Genomic DNA, 18,526 nt, shown 5'->3' on the forward strand with positions numbered 1-18,526 from the left:
CACCAAAGTTGCAAAACTTTAGAAATGCTCCTAAAGAGGGCAGCAAGCCTCCTACAGCCCTAAACAGTGACTGCCTGTACCTGTAACCTGAGCCTATAAGCAAGGAACCACATTACCTGAACAGTAAGGAAGAACTTGGTTTGGCTCACCTGACATAGTTATGAACACGCAAGTGAAACTGACTGTTCCACAGTTCAAAAACTATAAACTGTATTCAATAAATGCAGTTTTAATTGCAATGTTTGAGCCTGATCCAGGACTTGTTGACCTTGACAAATAAGGATGTTGCCCGCAGTGCAAATACACAGATTAGAGGGCATGAAAAACCAGTGGGAAAGTAGAATGAAAACCATTCTGAAATTCAGTTTGGGACCTGGAAAATGACTGTAAGAGGCTGCTGGAACATACCTAGGCTTTCTGAAGATTTTGCTCCTGATGGATAGGTTTCTTTCACTTACTAGCAAGTGGTTGGTATAGTCTTTTTTTTTTCCATGTCCCTGTACCTAGCATTCTAACAGTCTGGTCTATGTGTATTTATAAGACATGAAGCACTTTTATGAAAACAAAGGTTTATTTCATTAAGTCAACATTATACTGTAAAATCACTTAGAAAAAAAAAAAAAGGATTCTAATTTAATATAGGAGAAAGTAGTACCTACAGTTGTGCTACACAGTTCTTTGAGTTAATGCAGCAATTTTGAGTTAATGCACGCAGTGTTCTTTAGCATTACATTTAAGTAAACAGCTTGGCTTAAACACAAAGTTAAAGACAATCATGTCTTACTAAATACGAATGCTTACAGGCCAGCTAATAATAACTACTTTAAAATAGAGCATAAGTTACTACTCTGAAGCTTCAGTGAAGATAATCATCGGACCTTCAAGGCTTTAGGCTGGACATTGGCACACAGCTCAAAACACAGTGTGGCTCACAGACTCCTTTCAAAAAAATTCCTCTCATAACTGCTGTCTAGCTATAATCCATAAATCTATGATGCTTGAAGAGACTGACATAAGATGGGTAGTGCCAAAACTACAGTAGTCCATTAAACATGGATTGTTGCCCAAGTTATCTTTCCAATTCAAGTCTATGAAGCTTGCTAAAGTACTTTTTCTTCCTATTGAAAATATTTGTAATCAATTACAATGGATTCTTTCATTGTAGAAAGAAAAAACAAAAAAATCCTACAATAACTTACTATGAATTTGCACATCCTGCAGAGATCTAATTAAAAAGTATGTATGTTTGTATCTGGCTTTAAAATATGAATGTGTTTACACATATTACACAAATGCACTAGGATGCACAACTGTATAATACATGTGTGTATGCATATGTATGCAGCAGTGCAGAATTTCAAATTTATGGGACTGAGTTCAGCTCAGGAACCTATCCAGCCTATGTGATGCTTCCTGATACCACTTTTTCCAGTTGTCTTCTGCCTTCCTGTGGCCAGTGACTGATGATGGTTCAGCCATAATGCCAACCTGAAGTTACATCCTAGTTACACCAGACCTTTAAGGGAGAACTGCATGCCAAATGGGTTTTATCGTCTGTAGTGGATGCATGGAGGAGTCAAAGATGACTGGGCAACTGGGTTTTGCTGTGCAGCTTTGCAGGGAGTTAAGAGGTAGGCAGTCCCTAACTGACCTTGGCAGACAGCCTGCAAAGAGGACAAGCAAACATGACCCTATTGACACTGGGAAGTAAAAACTCTACTACTCAGCACTGAATAAGGGTCAGAAAGATCAATGTGCCTTATGGGCAAGAGCACCAAGCCTCTTACTATGATATACTTGAAAAATAAAGGAAAACCTCATCTCAGCAGGAAGAGCAGCCAGGGAAAGAAAATACAATTATATATTGTGGCATGGCTAATTTCTATGTTTTTCCCTTTAGCTTTATGCTTTAATAAAGGCAGGTCCAGTTTCAGTTTGGTCTCATTAAGCACTGGTCTGACCATGTACTGGCCATCATCTCTCTCAAGTGCTGAATAGGCTTTTCTACATGCCGCAAGTGCTAGTTGTAACAAAGGCAAGTCAACATAATGAAAATCAACAATACTGGGCCTAAATCAAAGTGAAGAAATCCCAGTGGAGATTTAGTCAGTGCTTCCTCTTGTTGATTAATGTTGTGGTAGCATCACTGTTACCAAATACCACACCAAAATCCAGAGGTCTGATTGTCTCTGTGGAGTGCCTATTAAAGTCAATTGAAAATTGCTGTATTCTTCAGGAGAAAACTGGCCCCTGAAGAGTGGAATAGGAAAAAGAATGACTTAAAACAGAAAAGAGGAAGGGAGACAAGGAACAGCATAACTGTGCATTCCTAATTATGTTTCTAATGAAAAAACACCGTCCTTTCCAGAGTTTTTAATCCTAAGAAGAAAACAACTCTCAAACACTTTTTCTACCCTTCAGTTTAGAATCTGCCTGCAGTCTTTGCAGGCATCAAGATCATTATTTATATGGACACTCACAGCTAACAATACCAAGACTGATAAATGTGAGAACTGAGAAGCTTGATATGCTTATAGTGATAGTAAGGACTACTCATATGAACTAATAGCCTTATCACTTCCTCACATGCTAATCACAGTCTATTTTTAACCCTATCTTCCACAAAGAAAATCAAATTTTAGATAGTGAGGATACACTAGTTTAAAGATCCATTACTACTATAAAAATGTCTGTTCTTTGCTTCTAAAGTTGCGACTATTCAAGGTCCCTGTTGATGAAACTTACTATATACAATTTCTTTCCTGTTAACCAATAAATAACCAATAGAAAGATCATGCCCACAGCTATCCCAGTCTTAAGTGCAGCCATTTTATCTCAGAAACTGATGAACGCTGGACTAACTTAGAATTTGGGTAGAGGGCTGTCCTAGGTTCAGCAGTAGCAGTCATTTTTTCCCCTTAGTAGCTGGTGCAGTACTGTGGTTTTGACTTTCAGCCTGGGAACAACGCTGATAACACCAATGCTTTCAGTTGTTGCTCAGTGATGTTTATGCTGACCAAGGACTTTCCGAGTCTCATGCTCTGCCAGGGAGGAGGGGAAGCCGGGAGGAAGCAGAGACAGGACACCTGACCCAAGCTAGCCAAAGAGGTATTCCATACCACAGCATGTCATGCCCAGTATATAAACTGGGGGCAGTTACACAGAAGGGTGAGATCACTGCTCGGGGCGGGCTGGGTATCGGTCAGCGGGTGGTGAGTGGCTGTATTCTCTCCCCTTATCATTATTATTATTGGTGGCAGCAGCAGTGGTTTGTGTTATACCTTAGTTACCGGACTGTTCTTACCTGAACCCGTGGGAGTTACGTGCTTTTGATTCTCCTCCCCATCACTCCGGGGGTGGAGGGGAGGAAGAGGGGGGGAGTGAGCAAGTGGTTACGTGGTTCTGAGTTACTGGCTGGGCTTAAACCACAACAAAGACTCATCTAGGAAAAAGGTTAACTTTTAAAGAAGAAAAGTGCAAATAATGCACGCTAATGAATCCCACTCAAGACTTTGAGGTTGAAGAAAAAAAAAAAGTCCTAAGGAAAAGCTTGACAGTTAAACAAGAAAAAACATACTAAAAATGGTTCAACAATAGCTAAATAAAATTTAGTAGATAATAATAAAGTAACTTTACATCTAAGCTATCTATTTTATGAGTACACAAGGAAAACTCTAAAGAACTTTACTGAACCACCTGCACTTACAGAGTAGATAATTCTTTTCAAAAGAAGCTTTAAACATCCAAGGGAATCTAAGAAACTTACTTAATTGTAAAAAGGCTACAGATTTTCTAGCAATTTTCCTTATAATGATTAATACCCACTTCTCAGTCTCCCTCTCTTTTCATATAATGCTTTGTCAACACAGACAAGAAATTCCAATCTTCTTTTGGCAAAAGCAGGAGTAAAGGATGCACACCTTTTACATCTGGAAAACTACGTGCACTTATGCTCGTCTCGAGCACCCGAGTCTTGAGATCACAACATCTAAGATAAAGCACTCAGAGCTGCACAAACACTACAGTTACCTTGCCCTGATGGTCATGTTTCATTTCCCAACCTCTCGGCAGCTCCAGCTGTTTGTTGGCAAACATGTTGAGGAAGCCCACCAAGTCACGGTTATGCTGGTAGCGCTCAAAGTGGTGGGTGTCCCGCCGGACTTTGGTGATCATGTGCTTCAAACACGTGTTATTTGTAAACATGCGGTAGGCACTCTGAAATGTAAGTAACAAAAGGAAATGCTTTTAAAAGATACAATTTCTTCTTACTACAAAATACATAAATAAATCATCCATTAAACCTTAAAAATTATCTCCAACTAAGCCACAAGGGTATGAAAAAAATGGTCCTTTTTCTGAGGTTTTGGGATAAGTGTTTGATGTTTCTTATTTTGCTTGAGATATACAAGTTTCATACTTGACTCACTTCAACAAAGTGTAAAACATTACAGATTCCATTCACTACACTTGTCCGTGGCACTGTGAAAAATTCTATAACATTAAAATGGCTTTAAAAGTAGAGATTTCATAGGTCTATTCTAATGTCTGGAATAATGAGTGAAATGCAGCCACAGACTACAGCAATAAAGCTGGTAAGATTTTGTGCAGGACAGAGATACAGAAGCCTGAGGAACTTACCACACATCTAAGGTCCTTTCCAAACCTAACTATTCTATGATTCTATGATTCTACATAAGTATTGTTTCCACATTTTGACTTTTCAAAAATAACTTATCATTGCATATCCATGTACAGTTCCTCAGAGCACTGAGGAATAGGGAAAAGTTGAAATAAAAGGGGTAAAATAAACAGTTAACAAACTTCCCTCAAAAAATAAACCCCAGCCAACCAGAAACCAGGTCTTTCTCCAGGATTAGCAATAGATAGAAGCCAAAACATAGGCCCTCCTACCGCACTGTGCTACTATCTAAATAACTCTGTACCTCTACACCCCTACTCCCTGGCCAGAGGTCTTATCTACCCATGTCCTGTTTCAAAGACAGAGGTAGATAATCCTAATTCAAGAAAAAGCTATGTAAACTAAGCAGAATTATTCAGATACAGAGAAGCATACACATATATCAAAACCAGACTAACACGGATCACTAATTTAAAAAACAGTCAATTGTTAACAAGTGCAGGCAATAAATTTTTCATTCCATTACTTCTCTTCACACTACACATCCTGTTACACAAAGGAAAAGACACATTGGAAGCAAAACCCCAAATACAGCTATGTAAAAAGAAGCACTGAAGAACAGACAAAAGATGAAGGAAAATGCATAGTAAGATGCATTTTTTTTTCAGTGTGACCTCTAATATATTTTTGTATAAACCAGGCAATCATTCCATAAACACCACTGTGATCTTAAAAAATAAGCAGCATTTTCATTCTCAGAATTGTCTCTCACCCTCTGCTAAGCACAGTAAGAAAGCTGCTGCTTTGATAAACAAATGAGTTTTGTATCATAATAAAGATGAAGAACTATGGGAAAAATAAAAATTGTAAAAGCTATATGTCAACTAGTATGACTCTTACAGCCCACCAGTTGTAAGGAGTGATGATGAGTGTTTGCGTTTATCCAGCCTTCTTATTTACTACCATTATCTTGGCATCAAACACAAGACAGACAACTATATTTATCAGCACACATTTATGCAAGTATTTCAGCTGTAGATGCTGTACTCACAGGGTTAGAATGCAGCACTGTAAAGAATTCTGGGCTGATAAGGAATTTCACAGGGGGAGATTGGAGCAATAAAGTAAGTCTGGATCTGGAGGTAGAGTGAGGCAGCACATTCTCTCTTCGAAAATCTAACAGCAAAGGGAATGACAAAGACTTCCAATAACAATCATTACCAAAGCATCACTGCAAACAGCTTTATCAATCTGAATCACAAAGGAAAAAATTTAAGAAAATGTTGTAAGAGAAACAACATGAGTAGACTGTCTAAAGAAGTTACAGAATGTCCATCAACTGAAGAACATGTTATAAGAATATATGAGATGGCATTTGCCAAGAATGGTTTAAATATAGCTCATCCTATGTATCTTCAGTATGCGGATGAAGCCAATGACTGCCCAAAGTCTCTTCTAGTCTGTATTTTACCATTTCAAAATACAGTTGCAGATTCAAAATTATTTGTAACCTAGACCACACAATTTTTGATTTTTTCACTTCAAATGTCCTGCCTATATTTTACCTAGTCAGGTACCAACAGAAAAATGTTGTGAATATCACATTCTTTTTCAACAGGATGAGCCACAATCTTCAAAAACTAAACAGCAACGAAAACAAATGGTTTCCTTTTCACCCAGACCCAGGGGAAGAAGTCAGGTTTTGCCCTATGCCACTCTCATTAAATCATCTATGAGATAAGTGCTCCCTTTAGGGGGAGAAAGAGGGGAGAAATCTGTTTTTTTTTTAACCTGCATTAGAATGGTGAAAGTCAGTTTCCTCTCCAGCTCCATCCACGGCATTTGTATGCTCTTCAGGCCTCTCATTAGTCATTGTTCGTCTGATGCTCTGGTACCTAGGGTTAGAAAGCTGGACTTTATATATAGTACATGGTACCTATGATCCAATTCTGCTTCCAAGGGAGGTTGCCCATCTTTTCTGCCATGTCGATTAACATACAGTGAGCTCTAATTTGTGCATTAACAGCCTTTTGAACTTCTGACACCATTACCAGACTTTTTTTTAGCCACAAAGCTTATGAACTCAGGTGGAACAGAAAAGCCCTAGAAGCCCACACTCAAATTAAAAGGGACAGCAACTTAAGAATAAACATCTATAGGCAGCTATGGTAGTGACTGTGACCCTGCCCTCACACTCAGCGTTACAGTGGTGAGTGCAGTTTTGCAAGCAAAAAGTTCACAAACAACAAGGGTAGTTCTTACCGGCGATTCAGCTGTTCCATTTGCTGTATGGAATTTGACCTCTGGAGAATCTGTGGGGCTGGGGGGGCTGTAGGTCGCTGCCATGTTGTTGTCCTGTTCACATGGTCCACATAAAATATCCGTCCATGGCTGTCAATTCGAGCCTCCCAGTCTAAGTAGCAATAAAATACTGTGAACTATGGAGGGCTTGGGGTTTATTTATTTATTTTTAGCTCTGTCACTTCTGTAACTGAATCTATTGTTTCAATTTTCTATTTCTCTTTTACATGATGACTCTAGGACAGAACTTTCTTGCTAAGAGGTTAAGAGATGTGCCTTTTCCCTATTATTAAAACTGAACCTAGGCAACAGTTAGAATTTAATATTTTATTCACATTAGCAAATGAATGATCTACATGAAGATTGCATTGGGCTTTGATTGTAACAGGGTGATGTGTATGTGCATGCCCATGCATGACTGTAAAATCCCAGTAAATGTCAGAAATGTTAGAATACCACACAGCCAAACCTTTTCCATTAAGACTGCAATAGTTTTTCCTAGTTATTGTATAGTTTGCTTCTGAAACACAAAGAAACCCACATGCATAAGCCATAGTACTATAAAAGCGATCTCTACATATTTCTCATTTATTACACTATCTCTGAGTACTCCCTGTAATATTCTCTTTTTCTGTATGAAAAGAGATAAAAATGCAACTGAAATACAGGTCTCTCAGGCACAATTTTGTAAAAAAATAATCTGGGTTTTATTGAGGTGGCAGTTAATTGACTTTAGGATCCGCATGGGGGACTCATTTGTCATAGGCACAGATTGTAACAGAAGCAGCAGCATGCAAAATCTTCTCATCATCCTGGCTTTCCAATACACAGTTATATCTGGGTTGTGCAATCAGGCTCTTTCCAGTAATCTAACACTCTCCAATTACAGAGCAAACAGTTCCATTCCATGCTGTGACATAAGGATCTATTCATTTTACACTAAATAGATGAATTCCTGACTCCTTTAAAGTAATAGAGCTTTGCCACAGATTTAAGTGGGTCTGAATATAACTTTTTCTTTTGTTTTGTTTTGAAGTAATGCTTGCTTATTAGCTGTTTAGCTTTTTTTTGTTGTTGTTGTTTTGGTCCTTTCTTCTTTCTTTAAATATGTAATACTGAATAGATTTTCACTGCCCCAAGTTTAAGAAAATACATCAGTCCAGCAACTGGCAGCAATGCATTTTTCATATGCATTAGAGAAATTACAATTTATCTGCCAATTTAGACTCAACTAGCTGTTGCTTAATAGCCAGATTTATTTTAATTCAAGAAGTCTTTACATTGCCTCAAAAAAATGAACAGAAACCACAGGCACCTTTCACATAATCTGCAGTGATTGAAGACGTTATATATTTCTCTGTAAATCATCATCATACAAAAAGTATTCAGAGATCTCAGAGTGCTTGACATCTTTCAAGTGTCTCACATAGCATATCACCTCACTTCCCTACCTATGTATACTGCATACTGAAAAGGCAGCACCATGCCTTACTTCTTCTCCACAAATGTCACTTAGCAAGTCTGTGTACACCAGATATAATTATGAAAACACATCCTGATAGTTTGCAGACTAAGCACAATGCCTTTTACAGTAACAACACCAGACTTAATCATCACCTAGGACTTCTCAGTTGATCATTCTCAGTTCTCACATTTAAAAAAGAAAGGTAATTAGACCTCAGTATTGAGATTCAGGCAGCTTATCCCCCAATTAAACTATGAAGAACCTCACTTGGTGGTAGAGCCTCATCCACTCTCTGGTACCGGCTAACATCCTGACGTACTGAAGGCAGCGACCTCAAGGGCTGATGGCCATTGGCTTGAGCACCTGGAATCAAAATGCCCCCAGTTATTTCCCCAGTCAATGTAGGGAAGCCCTACAGTTGCCTCTAAGGTGAACAAGGCAAGCTAAAGCTTTTTCAGGACTATTGTATTTAGGATATATCTAACATATAATATATGTTATATATATATAATCATATATTTTGGGAGGCAAGTAAGTTATGTCTATAGTTCTAGGAAGTGATTTCTCTCGGATGTAGTGCAGTCTTCACCTCTTGTGATGTGCCACGTCCACCCGTGACCAGCAGAAGCCAGGGCACTGAAGCAACAGTGTGTTCCCTAGCCATATTCCAGCAGTATACAAGGACAAAGCCTGACCTGGCCCTTGCTGTAACAGTGGCAGGTGAAATTGTCCATTGACCTTCCCTGCTGCAGCCACACTGATCTGCAAAAACATGGTGCAGCCTGACCCCTAATTGAGTCCCAAATGTCTAGAAAATGCTGTAAAAAAAAGAAGAATTTTTGACAGTATTTGAAATAAATACCAAAAATATTCTTTCCAAATCAAAGAGCTGCTTATGAAGAGAACAAATTAATAGAGCCCCAAGCTTTTGAAATATTATGGAAAAGATGCATTCAGAAACACAATTGATTTGACCCATTATAACCCCTGAAGAAATTTAACAGATAACCCATTGTGAAAGATGCTTGAAAGAAATCTGTTAGGGTCATATACCCACTTTCAATGATTTTCAGTGAGACATAAACCCCTCTAGCTTTCTTTTGATTACCCTTATATTTTAACACTAATATATAAACATGTGAAAGAAAAGGCCTGGTTTGCATAGTTTCTGGGATTTTGTCCCCTCTCATTACCATTTTGATTTGCAATCAGGGTAATACTGTGGAGTTCTTTCCTCCTCTTCATCCTCCTTCTCACTACTTTCTCAGGAATTACAATATATCCAATTTCAAAATAAACATTCCTTGGATATTTCAGGTTTGATTTTTTGTTAAAGCAAAACCTCCAAGAGTCTCTTGAAGAGAAGAATGAATCTCAAAGGAAAATACAAAAACCAAACGAAATCAAACCAAAAAAAAACCAAAGCTTGAAAGATAATTAGAGAAATAAAGATGTTTATTTTTCAGATGTTAATTTTTTAATCATATTTACTGGCTGCAGAAAGACCACTTCAGAAAGTGCCTCCTGCAGTAGTTACCTCCAGTAGCTCCTTCAACCTGTGCTGTGGCACCCTCACAAGCTGCTTGTGCTCCTTCAACTTCTTCATCCTGAGACTGGCTGTTGGCAGGTGCTGCCTGCAGGCTTCTTCTTCTTTGCCAGATTTCTTCTGCTTCCTCTTGGTCTTGTAATTCACCTGCCTCAGCTGCCTGTCCTTCTTCCTGAGGTAACTCTACTACAGTCAGAGAACCAGAAGTACTTGCAGAGTCCTGTGTTTCAGCACCTGGCTCAGTTCTAGCTGCATCGGTGGCACAAGCTCCCTCTTCCTCTTCCTGAGAAGAAAAGGCTGGAGTCTCAGGAAACCTGGCATTTTCAAATGAAGAACACCGCATTTCCACTGAAGAACGTCGCACAGTCGCGCTTTCGTTGCAAGAGCTGTCTGCCCCTTCCAAGTCACTCTCCCCTTCTGGCCGGGTGCTGGCCTCACTGACACTTTCCGTGCGAGCAGGGTCACTCTGCTCAGTTTCTGATGATATCTGGGAAGGTTCAGACCCTTGATCAGTGGATTCTGTTTCACTAATGCCCCTTCTGCTCCCAGCAGTGGCATCAGCAGCTCCTGCGTCTACACTGCTAGGAGGCTGCTCTGCCTCCTGAGTGGTACACGACTCGCTGCCAGCCTGGTCTGCTGGTGCTTCACTTTGAGAACCTTGCAGGCTTTCACCTCCTGCTAACTCTGACAGTGGAAGCTCTGGGAGAGCCTCACATTGGTCATCAGTTGATGGCAAAGGAGCTTCAGAGGTTGAAACGTTTTCATTCTCTGCAGACCCTTGCATTACCTGATCTGATGAGTAACTTAAACCATTTCTTTCAACATTTCTTGTAGCACCATTAAGCATTACTAAACCACCATCATCTTCCAAGGAAGATGGGAAACCCAGGTCTTGATGTAACTCATGCTCCTCTTCATCTGAGTCAATGTGAAGCATAGCATTAAGTCTTGTGTCAGTAGGGAAGCTACTCCTCAGTTTTGGGGATGCTCCACGTGGACGCTCGCCACAGGCGGATGTCCCAGGTCTGGGATGATTATTGTGTTCTATTGCATCCAGATAATCATTTAGTGAGTCCTGGCGACCTCTGGTAGGTGACGATCTTGAAGCACTGGAGGTCAACTCATCTTGGTCTGTTTCCAAAGTTCTACTAGTCCTTAAAGGGTGTCTCAGGATTGCTTCTCCAGAAGAATCCTCAAGGACTGGACCATTGGAACACACTGTAGATGTATCATGATGTCCTGGTGGCATGTCCTCATCGTCAGAGGGGCTCCCCAAGTCTCCATTTAGAGAGTTCACTCCCAGCAAAGTGCCAACTGTTTCTGGTGAAGCATCTGCAGAGACACAAAGGCCAAATGTGAAGCACAATCCAGCAACAGACAGCTCATTCTACTTTGTCTGTATCACAGAAGTGATATAAAGATACACATCTTTCCAGATGCTTGCTTATTTCAATCAGAAAACTAAGGGAAGAAAATACAATTAAAACAACAGAAGCATCTACAGCATTATAACAGCAGGTACAGAATTTTGACTGTGTAAGTCTTTATTATTTTGTAGAACATGGAAAATTTAAGGGATATGAAACATGAATTTAAATTGCTCCCATTTTGCTTTCAAAAGACAGAGCACTACCAAACATCTTGCCAAAGTATCAGTAAAACCAGCCTCACCACCAAGGAACCAGTTTTCTACAGCATACCTCTCATATCCAAAAGCAGGATTTACACTAAGCCAGTCACTAACATCAGCTGTCATTACACCCTTAGCAGCATGCAAAACAGCATCTGAGATCACATGAGGAATCACAAATTGTATTCAAGTACCAGATTCTTAACACAACATTTATTTTGAGTTAATCTATATGAACAGCAAAGAATGGGAATCTACTTAAGTAAAGTTCATGAGATATTAGCTATGCTATGGGAATATATATAAAAGAGAAACAAAAATAAGCCATCTCATTTGAGACAAGACGGTATCTCCCAGCATGGAAATTAAACAGGCACAGAGTTGAAAAATGAAACTGTAAATGTCTGAACACACCTGCAAGAAACCTAACATGAAGCTGGTGAACTGGAGTGCCTGGCAACAAACAGGACTGAAGACAGAAGCATTTTTTTAATGGTGACAAAGCAAAAAACATTCATGAGATACAAGACTACATGGCTACAAAAAAGACAAGGTTCTATCAAGTTAAAAGAGCAGCATCTTGCTACCAAAGAGATTATACCAAGCCTAATGAAGGAGAATCTAAGAACACAAACATGTAAATAGACACATACGATGTTATAAACATGTAACTGTACCAGTCGTGTTCTGATAGTTGCTTTCAGAACAGGAAAAAAGGGAAATAAAAGAACTGCCTAACTGAAGCATGTATTTTTAGAACTGTAACAGATATTCTTGGTTCTAAGCAGGACAGAGTCCTGTAAAAGTGGGACAGGACATGCTGATCTGCATGTAGAGTAGCAGAGGAGGAGAGCTCAGGTGGAATCTTACTTGCAACTGCTTATCTCATCCAAAGGTGTTACAGAACAAGGATGTTGCAGAGTGAAGAGAAGCAATGAACTAGATTACCCAATCTGTCCAAATGAATGAGAATCATAAGCAGATTCATTTAAAATCTATCTAACAAAATAGGAAAACAGTATGATACGTGTACTTTTGGAACTACCATCTCCAAAACAGAAGATGTGATTTCCACATCTTAGTGATATCTAAACTTTGAATCCCAATAGAAAAATCTATAATAGAGAACTATACACAAATGAGAAAGTATATTATCATGGAAAATCCTATAAGCAGAAACACACAGAAATTGTCCCCATCTGGAGATCCAGATCACTGACAAATTCTCACCTTCATGAACAGAAGATGTGATTTCCACCTTGAATTGGAGATACCCACTTACATGATCAGCTGGGAGCCTTCTGCCAAGGTTATAGCTGACAACTTGGTCTCTGCAAAAATCAAGATATTGGGTTGTTGGATTTTTTTTAAACTAGTTGTCTTTTTCCAGTATTTTGTGTCACAGGCTTTTATCAGCTAAGGGTGGGCATGATAGCAGGTAATTTCTATTACAGTGTTAAAATCAGCCATACACTTTTGCTTGTATACAAGAACTTGTATAGAGAAGAAAATATCTTCCTAAAGCCCTAAAGAAATCAAAGTGCAAAGGATCCCTTTCCCCTAACCTCTTCTTTCCCCCAACCCAAAATGTTCTATAACTAACTTTACTTATTAAAACCTCCTGCCCCCTTGTGGTATTTTACTGTATACAAAATTCCCAGACAGTTTTTTCACATTTTAATTTTCATTCAATAAAGCACTTCTGCATTCCTATTTAGAAACGCTTTTACTGCTTGAATTTAACTTCAAATAGGTTCTTAAGAGTTACTCAATTCTGTGGGATTCAGACTTCACTAAGCACTTGTATCAGCTTGAGACTTAGGATTAGATCCTAGGCTACACATTCCTATTAGGCATAGCCAGAATTCACAGCCCCAGTCCCCCTCAGCACAGCTGGGACAGCTGAAGGGAGAGGAGGAAGTTCCTGAAGACCCCCATAGGAAATTACTGTTTATTATCCAGATAAATCTATACTGGTATAAGCACCTCTCCTTCACTGGGAGCACACTTACTGCAGTATGAGTGACAGACTCAAACAAATGCAAAGTCATTACTGAAATGAGCTGCAGCAGTTTGCATTAGCTTTAGCAAAAAGAGTCCTGAGTGGACAACGTATGGCAAAGTAGCCTCCCCACGTTGCTCTAAAGGCTGAAGTACGTGAAATGACTGTAGTAGTGTCTCCAGGATCTGTCACAGCTTCATTGCTGTTTAGTCCAAGTACAGTTCTTCAGCTAGACTCAAAGGTATCCTCAGATTACCATTTGAGGTTTCTAAGTTTTACATAAGGTTTATATTACTCTAAGCCATTCAAGATTAGAGAAAGCCACAACATGAATGTCTGCTCTGTATTCAGTTGAATCAGTACTAGATGATTCTCATGCTCATTTCTTGTATTTTCTATGAAATTTAAAGCCACTTGCCATTTCATTACATAAACTTGTGAGCTATGACAACAGCTGAAAATGGGGCAGAATTTTAGTTCAGTCTGTCTAAAAGTGGCAGGTTCTGGACTTCCCCATTTCATTCATTAATACTGATCACTAACAGAGAGAGAGACAAGTTACATATACAGAGTATATGACTTTGCTCATGCAGTATTTCAAGTTCACATGTTAACCAGTTGAGGATTTCATTTGTCCCTGACATCACCAAAATGAAGAAGAAACTGAAGATTACTCGCTTGACCAAAACCAGACTACGAGACAATTAGCAGCTGATTGTACACTTGGTATACATTTTTACTTCACATCTATATAAAGCACTCCTTTACTTTTCAAAACTTCTGGTGGAATGTTGTCTGTCTACAATGCCTAAAAAAAGGAGCCCTGAGAAATGACTGGCATGCAAGAACTGAAAATGGACAAATAAATTACAAATGAACAGGCAAAACTGATTTAATAGCAGTTTTAAGAGCAGAATGGCAAACCCAAACTGAACACTTACTTATATTCTCGCTACATAATTGTTACATAGCCCTTCCTTTCCTAATAATATTTGACATATCAAATATACAGAACTGAAGTATGGAGAAGAAAATAGGGAATGTCTTACAGAGTACTGGTTTGAAAAAAATATAGATAAGAACTGATGAATACAGCAAATGGGCAATTTCCAGACCTCACAGCACTGGGAATCCCAGAAGAGAAAAAGCATTTTGGGGTTTAGCACAGAAACCCTGAACTAGGTTTGAAACCAGTCTGTATCATGGTGCATGTATTTGAGTGTATAGCAGTGTGCAAATTTAATAGAAAAAAGCTGCTTGCTCAGCTCATCACAATTTGTTGAAACTCAAAGATGAAGCATTTCTTAGAAAGGCTGGAATGTACATACACCTGAACTCCTCTTGGATACCACTACAAATCAAATGGGTAGGCTATTTTTTTGTTTAATAATTTCTGTATCAGGAGACATCATCAAACTTTTAAGCTACTCATAATTTTGTTCTTACTTTACTTACCAGTGTAACCACCACTTTGGAAACTTAAAGCTGAAAAATGTTTTCAAATTGAATTTGATTTTCTCCATTTACACAACTTGTTACTTTGATGGGAATATCTGTGAAAAAGGAGGCCAGTCATTTATATCCTGCGTTTTGTCCAAAAACTTGATGATACTGCGATGCCCTTAAACTTTCAGGGAAGAATATACGCATTTTATTTCAATATCATTCCTCATGGGCCTCATCCAGTGGCCTTTTTAAAGTTAATGGAGACGTTAACTTTAGCACTCTTTGAGTTAGATCCTATACAAAACACACTCGAATAATTCAATTCCCCCCATTGACTTTCAAGGAATAATTTTTTTTCCTAATTTATCAAATAAGGCATATAAACATAAAAAGATGACAGCAAAATAATATACTCTACAATTACTGCTCTGTCTTAAATGTAAAATTACATTTCTGCACACACCACTGTGTCACTTGCAGACCTTCAGCCATTTGCTTCACACCTGCAACGTATCACAGTGCCAAGTCTTAGGCTCCTCTGAGTACATATGGTTGCATGAAAGCTTTGCTGGATCATCCACTTGACTACACTATGTCCCCTCCAGTAACTATCATAAAGTATAAAACATCTTAGAAGTTTCTGAGCTGCATCTTTATACCAGAACAGTCAGCTATCAAATAATGAATGGATTTTCCTTTAATAGCTCAACAGGTGAATTTTGAGTCCCATCAGTGCATTATTCATAGCAAAAGGCAATTTTAATCACGTAGTTCGACCACATTATGAAAAATAAGGGGTCAGAGCCTTACAGTTCTAGCCAATTAGCTGAACAGACATTAAATCTCTGATTATGAAACTGACAATTAAAAATACCTGAACTGTAGAAGAAGTGAGACAAGGAAATCCGCTTCTTCTAAAAAATTTGCACACTATCATGTAGTATTGTGATAATGCCTTGCTTCTTGGCTAGCTAGCCAGAAGGTAATATTTTTTGTGAGGTTAACATTTTTTGTGCAAAGAAATTAAGCTGAAATTATAGACACGCATATACACAAACATGGGTACATACATTCAGAACACGGTGACAAACACCTACATTCTCCAGTCAGACAATGAGGCTATTAAAATTCCTACTAAATTTCATATGACAGACATGGTAGAAATTTGCTGGTCTGTGCCAGTAAGCCAAAAGGGATTATGAGTCTCCCTTACCAATGGCAGATAGCATTAAGAATGTATTCATTTACCCAATTGCATGCCTCTCCAATAGTCTCTGAACTGGTATGGTTAATTTCCCAAGAAAGCGCTTGATGATTGGACGACTCTTGGCAAATTTGTCTTTAACCTCAATTTCCAGGACATCTGTTAGAAGTGCAACAAAAGAATATTTCTGGAAGGAAAGAACATATTTGACACCATATCAATACACCTCTATTCATAAAGTATGTACATCATTAGTACTAGCGTGCAGTGAATTCCAAAAGCAATGACTGATGACAGCAGTTTCCATAGTCCAAAAAAATGTCAGCATCATTTACTAAGCACTGGATTTTTTTTGCATATGCAACCAGCCACCCATGAAACCCAGATCCTTTCACCATTCCTTGAAAATAATCGCTCAGTAAGAAACTGCACTGGACAAAGTGCTTTCCTGGTCTACAAAAGAAAGGAGAAAGCAATGCATCCTAGTGCTTCAGATGGAATCCTTTCTGTACTCTCTCAGGTGTAGGAGAGTAGCCAGGTCAAAGCTGGAGGAAAGTATCTCAGTCTAGGCTGTGCTTAGTGAACTTCCCATCCAGCAGCACACTCTACATTAAGTACATTAAGTTTTTTGTATGCATGATAGGAAGTCAAACGGAAAATGTGTATACATTATTTTCAGGAGCACTGTAATTAAAGGAGGATAATTTTCTATAGACTTTTGCCTCAAAGTTCACACATCATCTCAGTAAACTCCAACAGAAACTTTTTCTGCACTTGTGGCCTTTAAACAACATGATGCTGATTGAGAAAAGATTTCCTGGTATCTGGTTAAGATAACTCTTCTACTTTTCCCTACAAAGGAACACTATCACTTTTCAGCCTAGATCAATTTTCAGGGCAGTTAATGAATACTTCACCTTTGAGATCTCTGCTGCTCTGTCAAGGCTGCCTGAAGACAGCCAAAAAATTCAAAAGTGGTACAGGGCAAATATCTGAGCAGGCAGACACACACAAATACACACAATGTGCCAACAAATTCCCTTAAGAAAGCAAGCTTAGAAACAAAAGATCTTTATTTTTCCTCTAGACTTTAAGATATAATATAACATAACCTACTTAGAAAAGGCAAGGTCATCTGGTTATCCTTTTACTATCTGCCACCTATAAGACTTCTGAGCAAATGCCAACCTGAGTACAATGCCTAATAAACAGATGGCTAGATAGCAGAAGATGGATTGAACAGGGAACAAAAGGAGGATTAACTCTTCAGATCAGCTGTTGCCACCAGCTAAATATATTCAAACCAGCAATTAAATTGGGTCAGGAATAAAAACACTTCCTCATGCTGGGCTACTGTTGGAACTGGGTTTCTGTGATAGACAGAACTCAAAAACTTGTCACTCTCAGTTTGCTATAAAACTGGAAATTATTTTGCAGAAAGGAACAGATGTAAAAGATCAATTCTGCACCACTAGGGCAGCGTATGTAATGGGATCATAAGCTGCTGTTGACAGAGCATTGCTACAGGGAAGACACAGCAGCTAAGGCAAACTGATACAATGCGTGCACCAGTGAGCATTATCACTTTTCTTACAAGCTCCGAAACCAAGGAGAACTGGAGGAGAAAAATGGGGAAGAACAAGAGTAGGTTTTCTTCCCATCTACTGGATAGATGGATGGACAGAGAGAAAGATGAAGAATCAATTTAGAGATGAGAACTCTGCTTTTCCAAAGATTTTAAGAATTCTCTACATGTACAGTCTTTTGCACAACCCAACACCTTGGAGCAGTGCTAATGACAGCCCACTCAGTTTTCCAGTCTTTCTAAACAACACATTAACATTCATCAAACATGGTTACAGGCATCTGCTCATTGGAAAACAGACTCAGATCAAGAACGCTGCTCGGCTGTTCTGAAAGGGTTAGGGACTTGTGTAAGTTCTTGCACCTTGTTCGCCACGTAAACATTTATCTCCAAAGGCACAGCCTGGTTCTTCTGTGCTCAAAGACAGTTGTGGGACTGAATTCCTTCTCTGAGACCTGCAAATCGTACCCATCTGGAAAAACGGCTTCTGCTAACCTGCCCTCCTTTTTCTCCCTTGAGCGGTGCTGTAACGCCTCCTTGGGCTTTCCTTCCTACAGCATTGGAAATAGAGACTACAACAAAGAGCATCCCCTCTGCCTGGCGAAACTGAAAGCTTGCCACCTGCTACGCACAATGAGAATATCATTTCCAAATGAATAATTGGTTGCAATCACTGGGCATAAATGCTCACTTATTGTGCCTTTTCTG

General features: G+C 39.0%; 1 protein-coding gene across 3 annotated transcripts in view; it reads right to left on the minus strand.

Annotated features, from left to right (window-relative positions):
• HECW2 (HECT, C2 and WW domain containing E3 ubiquitin protein ligase 2) overlaps positions 1 to 18,526 on the minus strand; it is a 176,703-nt gene that overhangs the window by 36,285 nt on the left and 121,892 nt on the right. For all 3 annotated transcript variants that reach the window (XM_062619646.1, XM_062619645.1, XM_062619647.1), the window contains 8 exons: positions 16,278 to 16,420; positions 12,812 to 12,912; positions 9,943 to 11,283; positions 8,673 to 8,768; positions 6,902 to 7,052; positions 6,431 to 6,534; positions 5,691 to 5,815; positions 4,030 to 4,215 (listed from right to left, as the gene is read on the minus strand). In XM_062619646.1, coding sequence (XP_062475630.1) covers positions 4,030 to 4,215; positions 5,691 to 5,815; positions 6,431 to 6,534; positions 6,902 to 7,052; positions 8,673 to 8,768; positions 9,943 to 11,283; positions 12,812 to 12,912; positions 16,278 to 16,420 — 2,247 coding nt within the window. The remainder of the gene's footprint in view (positions 1 to 4,029; positions 4,216 to 5,690; positions 5,816 to 6,430; positions 6,535 to 6,901; positions 7,053 to 8,672; positions 8,769 to 9,942; positions 11,284 to 12,811; positions 12,913 to 16,277; positions 16,421 to 18,526) is intronic.

This window comes from Pezoporus occidentalis, unplaced genomic scaffold (assembly GCF_034315485.1).
Source record: "Pezoporus occidentalis ecotype Australia unplaced genomic scaffold, CSIRO_AGI_Poc_V1 ctg213, whole genome shotgun sequence".
Taxonomy (NCBI): domain Eukaryota; kingdom Metazoa; phylum Chordata; class Aves; order Psittaciformes; family Psittacidae; genus Pezoporus; species Pezoporus occidentalis.